Source organism: Erigeron canadensis, chromosome 9 (genome assembly GCF_010389155.1).
Source record: "Erigeron canadensis isolate Cc75 chromosome 9, C_canadensis_v1, whole genome shotgun sequence".
Taxonomy (NCBI): Eukaryota; Viridiplantae; Streptophyta; class Magnoliopsida; order Asterales; family Asteraceae; genus Erigeron; species Erigeron canadensis.
In genome coordinates, this window is record NC_057769.1 from 22,561,098 (window position 1) to 22,570,844 (window position 9,747).

At 31.5% G+C, this 9,747-nt stretch overlaps 1 protein-coding gene across 1 annotated transcript; it reads left to right on the top strand.

Annotated features, from left to right (window-relative positions):
- The first annotated feature begins 2,613 nt into the window (after positions 1 to 2,613).
- LOC122582978 (F-box protein At2g02240-like) lies at positions 2,614 to 4,671 on the top strand. The gene is made up of 2 exons (XM_043755411.1): positions 2,614 to 2,899; positions 4,180 to 4,671. Exons 1-2 carry the CDS (start codon positions 2,832 to 2,834, stop codon positions 4,514 to 4,516), a joined length of 405 nt encoding a protein of 134 aa, XP_043611346.1. The 5' UTR covers positions 2,614 to 2,831; the 3' UTR covers positions 4,517 to 4,671.
- Positions 4,672 to 9,747: the final 5,076 nt, after the last annotated feature.

Sequence of the window (9,747 nt, forward strand, 5' to 3'; positions counted from 1 at the left end):
CAGTTAGTGCTATATATTATATAGACTATGGGTATGTTTGGCAAAACTAGCTGATAGCTGATAGCTGATAGCTGCTAGCTGGTAGCCGGTAGCTGTTGGCTGGAAGCTGATAGCTGGTAGCTGTAACTTGTAGATATATTTAAGTGTTTGGCAGAGTAGCCGTAGCTTTTATTAAAACGTGTAAAATGACAAGTATAGACATATAACTTAATACACACACAAAATCCTATATATCACACAAATTCTTTCTTAATATCTTAACTAAATACATATATAAACGGGAAAAAAATGTAAGCTTTTATTTTTTACATGTATACAATACTACTTTGATTTCACATTTACTCGTACGTAAAAATTTAAAATTTAGTTAAACTCAAGTTGATTCCAAATGAGTATGGCCCCATCTTTCATTAAGTATCCTTTTCTACTAGACTACTAACAGACGAAATGAAAAGAAAATTAACCGGAGCAATAGTCAACCTTGAAACTTATAAGGATATATAAGTAAATTTGGTATGTTAAAAAGCTTTTAGCTCTTGATTATCTCAAACACTAGTGGATGAAGCGTTTCAACAAGGAGCTTTATCTTCCATTTTAAAAGCTTCAAGCTCTTTTATCCAAACGATGCTTTTTATCAGCAAGGAACTTTTCGTTAAAAGCTTGAAGCTTAAAGCTCCTAAAAGCTTCTTGCCAAACATACCCTATGTATCCCGTGTGTTAACACGAAATACCTTTAAGTCACATTTTAAACTTAAAGTTTATACGACTATTAGTCGGCTAAATAATATATAAGCATTTCATTTAAGATAATTTAATATTTGAAGGAAATTTTTTATTAAAAAAAAAATTTTAGTTCCTTTATCTTAAAAATTTTAGCTATAGTTGTAGAGAGAAATAGTAAAATTACTATTTTACCCTTTAAATATTTTTATATTTACAAAATTACCTCACTTATTTTCAACACAACTGCACCTATTTAGGTGCAGTCAACAGCATGTTTTATATTCCCAATCTTAAATTTTAAAAATTAAGAATATATTAGGGATGTGCATGGTTTGGTTGAAACCGGCTAAACCGTTTAAACCGAAATAATTGGACGGATTGGTCGGGTTGAAATCAAAATTTTAGACCGTTGGTTAGTCGTTTTCATAAAACGCTCTTATGATTTGGTTCATGATTTTAGACGTTTATCAAACCAGTTAAACCAAACCGGACCATATAATTATGCTATTGATATGTTTATAAAAATATATTAATAAGTAATTTTATATGTTATAAATTATTAATTATTACGTGGTACAAGTTTGAAAATATTCAAATCAAGGGCGAAGCTATTAAGGGGCGGGGAGGGGCGCCCGACACCCCGAAATTTTTTTTGCGATATAGGGGTATATTGTTTTCGTGTAGAGAAATTTCGATATACTCGGTTTTGACCCCCCATTTACCCGAAAAATAGCCTTAGGGTAAAAAAATTTTAGATCTCGACCCCCACTGAAACTTTTCAAGCTTCGCCACTGATTCAAATTCCAATCTTAGATTTTTCAAAGATATGATCCTAAGCTAATTTTTATCATTCAATCACCAAAGCTAATTAACAGGAATCATATTTTCCTAATCTAATGTATCCCCCATCGAATATATATATATATATATATATATATGATATTTCTGTATTTCTTCTTTGTTTTCTAAGTATTACGGTAATAGGTTCTAATTTGCAATTTGATATTATTTTTTTAGTTCCGTTAAAAAATAAATAAATTTGGCTTATCCTTTCAGTGGTGATATTCTTCTTATTGCTCGTGAATCGCAAACTTAACTGGTCATTACATTGTTGAATTTGGGACTACTTTTACTAGTAAAGTTGATAGAACTCTCAAAACAATGATAATAAAAAAAGTAAAAAAAGTAAAGTACAATAATTATCTTGTTGGCCAGAATTAAAGACAACGATCAATCAAGTAATTTTGATAATAGTTGGATTCTACATTAAGATTTGAGAATTTGGTATATAAAGAATTTGGTACATGCCTCAAAAAAGTTAGTGTAAACAGCATGCATATGGGATAAATTTATAATGTTGTACCAACCGCAGGTTTCAGGTAGTAGCGAAAATGTTGGATATATCAAATCTGAAGGTCCAAATTAGGATAAAACCTCAACTTTTACTTCCGGGCGATAACTACGGGGTTCATCTGGTCTTTAAGTTTCATGAACCAGGGAAATGTCTAGCTAAACCGATGTATGTGAACCTAAAGTACAAGAGGGGGAGTGATAATTTACATTCTGATTTTGCCACATGGAGAGAAGACGGGTGGATGATAATTAAATTGTGCCAAATCATGAATTATGAGGAAAGTGCTGAATTTGAAGTTATACTGGAGAGCTTTTCGCGTAGCTATTGTGGAAGTAGTGTCTGGATTGAAGGCATAGAGTTTCAGACCATAGACAATGTAAGTTTCAGAATAATTATGTTTCTGTTTTCATTCTTGATTGTTTTATTTCACATAGATAAATCCGGTACAAGTTCATGGCCTACATTATAAGTTTATAAAATTGTAATTTAAACAGGAATACGAACAAGATGGGTATAAAGAGATTGAGAAATATCAGGCTACTCGGAAATATGAAGAAATCAAGAAACGGAAATACTCTCCAATTGATTCGAAGGAAACATTGAAGAGCCCGGGAACTGCTAATGAGGTTTAAAATACCCCTTTCTAATTAACTTACTCCTTGTGATTTGTTGATCAAGTATCTCCACTATCGGTGAACAGGGGTTCTTGCTAAAAGAAGTACAGATTGAAAAGATATGTTTTTTGCTTTTGGAAATGGAAGCTCCATACAAGTCTTCAATAGCAAAACCTCTTCATATGAAATATTCAGCCGAATTGATCAGGTTTGCTTGTTGAAAAATTTTCATCACGTCTTCCCTACTTACCTAATGGATTTTTCCATTATATAATTATCTATACTATATTATAAAGCAAATTTCTTTCAGATTTTCAACATTGAATTAAAATTTTCAATATTGATTTTAAGTACATCCCCAAAATACCCTTCTCATCTATTCTATATTTATAAAAATAACCATAATACCATTTCTCTCTCCTCAAATCTCAACCAATCATCTTTTTTCTCTCTCCTCCATAAATCATTTATTCCTCCAATTCATTCAAAATCTTTTCTCAAAAATCATATGTTGATAAATTATAAAAATTGTATGGGTGTTTTTAAAATTTCATGCTCTTTCATTAGAGATGTCATTCGATATACTTTCGACAAATTTTTAAATCCGAGGGGGGAGGCCGGAGGCATTTGACTATCACACTCTCTGACCTAGCTATCACCCCCACCATCTCACCGCCGCAACACGCGGGTACTTACTCTCGTATATTATAAAGCAGATTTCTCATAGATTTTCAATATTGAACTTGAAATTTTCAATATTGATTTTAAATACTTCCCCAAAATGCCCCTCCTATCTATTATATATTTACCTAAAATAACTATAATACCCCTAATCTCTCCTTAAATCTCAACCAATCATCTTTTTTTCTCTCTCCTTCATAAATCATTTATTCCTCCAATTCATTCAAAATCTTTTATCTCAAAAACCGTACATCGATAAATTATAAAAATTGTATGGGTGTTCTTAAAATTTCATGCTCTTTCATTAGAGATGTCATTCGATATACTTTCGACAAATTTTTAAATCCAGGGTCGGAGCCCGTACGGCTAAGGCATTTGACTATCATACTCTATGACATATCAACTCCTATAACCTATCTCATTCTATGACCTAGGTATCACCACCACTATCTCACCGCCGCAACGCACGGGTACTTGCTCTCGTATAATTAATATCCCATTTATGCTGAATATAGTTTGCCGTAAACTATCTTTATAATTTTATTACAGTTATTATTGTGTACTACCTTAATTAAAATGTAAAGCTTGTAATGATATACTCGTATAAATATACGCACAACTTTTGTTACATCAACCTTTGTCTTTAGCGTTCTCACTTGCTAAACTTATACATTTCATTATTTCAACTACGTGGTCTTTAAGAATCACAAAAGTTTCACCTCTCGGCTGATGCGGTTTTCATGATCTTACTAACATTACTCGGTCTATTAAGAATTATGTACTCACATATTATATTGCTCCATGTAGATCTCAAGGGGAAATTGAGCTTTCAAAGCGACAAGTATTTGGAATTAAGGGCAAGATTGATAGTCAAATGTTGTCACCAGATATAGATTATATGTGTTACCTTGTATTTAGGCTTTCAGAAACATGTCACGGGTTACATTCTCCTGTCAAAGTAAGAAATGTTTTACATTGGAAAAACAAAGAGATTGGACTTATTTCTTTTAGACCTCTAAGCCCATGGAATTCACCACATACTAATAGGGCTCCAAAAGAAAGGGATGATGGATGGATGGAGGTTCTTGTGTGGAAATTTAACTCAATTTCTCACCTCAGAAGGAATCATCCGGTCTTATTGTAAGTGGCCTTGAGATTCGGTCATTGTAAAAGCATGTGTTAGTAGTGCATTCCACCAATGTCAGGCTTTTCTATCTGTACATCACACTTTAATCAATGTAAGAGAATTTACGGAGTGTATGGGTTTGCATTAATGTTAAAAAAGCGATCAACTCTTAAGACCATCCTTAATCGTTCACTTTCTAATTATTTTCACTTTCTCTTTTTTCTTTTCAACTATTCACCTTCAAAACTAATATCCCAATATATCCAATGATATCATAAAAAATATCTAATCAAAATAAAACATTTAATATAGAAAAAAAAAAATGAATCCACATTCTCCTTTCATCCATAGGTGAAGAGTATCACATACCTCTTTTCACCTTAGAACTTTACCCTCTACCATAGTTGTTTGACTCTTAACTTTTGACTCGACTCGAAAATCTGATTTTTGACTCGTGACTCGACTCGTAATAGTCATGACATTTTTATATACTACATAATATTGTTTAATTATTTATATGTGACGTATTTATAAACAAAACATAAGTTGATTATCTTAATACATTACTAAAATATTACATATTCGATATGTTTGAGACATAATCTTACGGTTTATCTCCAAATTTGTACGAACATGATCAAAAATGCATATATAACATACAAAATTATGTAAGCATAAATGTGATATATGATATATACCATATTATCAAACTACAACAATCATAAGCTTGCGACTCGTATTGACTCGTTCCCAATTCACATCGCGACTCGTAAGAATTAGAAGGAAAAAAAGTCACACAGCGAGTCCCGACTCGACTCGTAAGAGTCGACTCGTGACTCGTAAGAGTCTAACAACTATGCCCTCTACAACCATTAACCATTTTTGCTTAGTCATGATTTCACCTGTGGGTTTCACCTAGCCTTAGTAATGTTCTAATAGTGATGCATTCAAAGTTACGTACAATTTAAGAAAAAGTTCCCTAATTAATCCGGGTTCCTCTCGCACAAAAGAGTCATATTAGTAATGCTTATTAGATTAGATAGAGATATGTCGTTCAAAGAAGAAAAAAAAGATCGATAGAAACAACACTACTTTCAACGGTGACCGGCCCCATCCCCTCTTTTACTATGATATATCTGTCACCAAAAGTCCAAAACCGCTTATTTATTATAGTCTCTAACTTGTATTCCTAATATATCTTTTTTTTACTAGTCAATATGTCTATATATAGTATAACTAGCGACTCTTATTATTTAGATTACAATAGTTGAAGATTCAATCACTCTATCTTCCTAAATTTAGACAGTTATAATTATTTCCGTTGATATCTAGACATATAATTATAGGTTATATTCATTTTGAGACATTGATAAATCTCTATACCTTACTTAGTGAGTTAAAGTCTATAAGTTACTAGGCTTAGTCATAATAATTTATACACTATTAAATCCTAATTATAAATCAATTCAAACACTTATCCCTACACTTATAAAATAGTCATTCTTAATTTATCAAAAGTCCAAAACAAAACTTCTTTCTTTTTGCTTCTGCCGTTGATATTGCCACACTAAAATCAAAATTTTATAAATCATATTTTCAAGCACTCATCTTAAAGGATTCTTGGATTTTTATAAGTATTATAACTCTCAGTATGTTTCAAAAGTTCTTTTCAATCATATAAAATCTAGGTAAAATTTTTGTAAGTTATGTTATTTTATTTTGTAAAGGTATCTTAAGGAGCAATCATCAACCTTGGTGGTAAATTCTCATTCTTTATCTTTAATTAAAGGGTTAAGTGCGCCGGAATATACTCAACTAATTACCAAAAGTTATTGTGTACACAAACTCTAGATCGATTTTATTGTATTTAAAAAACTTAAAGTTTTGGTTATAGTCACACTCAAAATGGATATTGCTTATGTGGAACCGATTACCATTCCAAGGTCGGATATTTTACATATCCCTCATGTTCCCTCCTCTTTATACAGATCACATATGTCCACATCTCTCTCCCTCTTATTCTGTGACACTGCCATCTCTCTCTCTCTTTGACCATACGACCGCCCTTTTCTCTTTCTTTCCATTTTGCTAAAGAAAAATTATTGGGATGATTGTAGGTCCAGAGTCCCAAACTCGGATGATGAATTTACTCGTCTACTGATGGGGTTGCCGGCAGTGGTGGTGGAGATCGGTGGCCGGAAGTAGTGGGGGTAATGGGATGGTCGGAATCTGCTCTTCGCATTGATCTATCTATCTTCATTTCTTGATTATGGTGATGATTTGTTAAAAAAAATAGCATCTGGGTAACTTTCGATTTTTTCGGCGATCATCATTTTTCCGGACACCATTGTTTTTCCGGTCATCATCACAACACCACCATCTCCGGTCACTTTTTGTTTCCAAAAAGTGACGGCGGAGACGGAGTCACTGAAGATGGGTTGCCACTACCAATAAACAAGATCCGGTGCAACTATCGTTTTCCGGCCAATGTAAAAAAGAAAGAAAGCCCTAGATCTAAGGAGACAGAGAACCAGTGCCGCCGGTCCAGGTGGTGGCAGTGGATGTTGTGGCGGTTGAGGGATGGTTTTCTGGCCACCATTGTTTTACAACTTTCTATGTACAATCGGTGGTTGTGGTGGTTCAAACAGTGGTGTTGTGGATATAAATTGAAATGTTTGAGATGGATTGCAAATATAAGTTTTCTTTTGTTCAATCTCTTGTGTTTAAGATGGGTGTTGTTCGCTCCATTATTTGGATGAGATTACAGATGACTTTGTATATTTTAGACAATACATATATTGGATGAGACAATATTTGGAGCTTTAGTTGGATGAAAGGCATCCCAGATGATTATATATATGTGTATATATGTTTATAAGTTTTTTAATTATGTATTTGATGTCAAAGTCAATATCTATAAGTGAAGTCAATGTTTATAAATGACTCATCTGCCATGTAAGTATTTAAAGGAAGAAAAGGATATATGACTCACCTAAGGAAAATTAATAAAAAATAAAAGATGACTTGTTACCCTTTCAACAAGTCACTTTTGAATACTTTAGAACTTTTTAGTAGATTGTTGCACAAAATAAGCCCGACTTGAGTTCGTGCATACAATAACTTTTCGCGATTAGTTAACTGCATTCTGGCACACTTAATCCTTAATTAAATTATATATATATATATATGGGGATGGTAATATAAGGCTGTCGGGTATCTAAGCTTAGGTATGGAACACTCACATATTATTTTTTTTTTAATTCATAAAAATCATGGGGGCCCATGCATTTATTCATTAAACAATAAATAGTAAAATATTAATATGTGAAGAGTTCCACACCTAAGCTTAGGTGCCGGACAACCTTATATTCCCTTTTCCCTATATATATATATATATATATATATGGGATGAGAATATAAGGCTGTTAGGTACCTAAGCTTAGGTGTGGGACGCTCACATATTGTTTTTTAATTCATAAAAATCATGGGGGTCATGTGATTTAATTAAAATTCAAAAAATATTAAAGAATTAGTATGTGAGAGGTTCCACACTTAAGCTTAGGTGTCAGGCAGCCTTATATTCACTTTTCCCATATATATATATATATATTAATCTCTTGTTATAAGTAACCTATTTGATGAATATATATTATGGAAAAATTTATAATAACTAATGAAAGTCTTTTTAAGGTTAAATCGAGAGCTTGGAGTATATATCACATTAATCTTAAAAGTTTACGTATTAATTTTAGTGTAATAATTAATATAATCTAAGAAAACTAATAATGGAGACATAACAATCATAATAACAGATTTAAATAGGTGATTTACAAAATTTGAAAGTCTGGATAATTATTGAGTATGAGTAGTCTTCAAAAAGTGTCTTAGAAGTATTTTAAAATTTGGACAGATTCAGTTAGTCAACTTTGAAAGGTCTTACTTGGTAATGGAAGATGGTTAAGTCACGTTTTTGGTGTCTAAATTCAAGTTCAGGAAGTGTACTTTTTGTTGGAATTGGTTTCGTATCAAAATATGAAGCTTAAGTTCGTCAAACGAATTTTATAAGAAAACTGCTCAAAGCTGAGTGTTCCAAACAGATTTAGGTTGACTTCAAATAGTCATATCTTGGTCAATTTTAAGAACTGGAAGTTGTTGCATTTCCAGGAACATTTTTAAGATGTTAAGAGTTGATAGCAAAAAGAATGGATTTTTTTGAAGCTTTATAGGTCTTTAACTTTTATAAAACTTTTCTGTACGCAAACAGTGACTTTTCTTACTAGTCTGTAATTAACGAATTTTTAAAAATAGTTCACATAGAAAATAAATTCCGTAAAAATTCATGTAAGTATCTAACACATAAAAAGTTACAGTGGTAAGAATTAGAGGTCTTGGTTAGTTCGTTTGATCCAGAATAAAAAATTGATAAAGTTACCAAAAATTCCAGTGAATATGGGTTTGTAGAGTTTAATCATAAATCATTAAAACAAATATTCTATATTAAGTTATGTGACTTGTAACTTAATAATATATGACAAATCAGGTTGTAAATAATTTGAAAGTAGCCATATGTGTATTTCATCAAATACGGGTTACAATGGACGGTTATTAACCATGTCCATAATTATATATATATATTGTTATGTTGTTATATATATATATATATATATATATATTGTTGGTAGAGCATATAGAAAAAATTAATCTCCGCTTTTTATCTAAACCATTAAAAATAATTAACAAATACAATCCTAACCATTTAAACTAAAAGTCAAACTATAAACATGGTAAGTTATCATATATAGCAATACAACTAGCAATGCAAGTATTAAAAAAAAAACGGCATACAACTAAATAAGGAGTTAAAGACACAATAGAACAATTTAAAATTTTAAAAATGTAAATATTAACATAGTATGTTTTAAATTTTATTAAATTAAATATAAATATAACCATACAACTAAAAAAATAAAAAGACACGGTACAAACAATATTAAGGTTTCATTAGGCCTTGTCAAAAATTCATATTTTTTAATATTTTGATATCTTTTTTAATAAGACACGACACAAACAATTTATGCACGAATAATTAATTTTATATAAAACGATTAATAACTAAAATAAATATAAGTGTAATTATAATATAACGAGATGGGTACCCGCGCAATGCGGCAGCGGTGTCGGTGACGGGTGGTGCTGGTGTGGTGATTGTAACGATGTGGTTATTAATCTAAAAGTGATTGATGTAAATG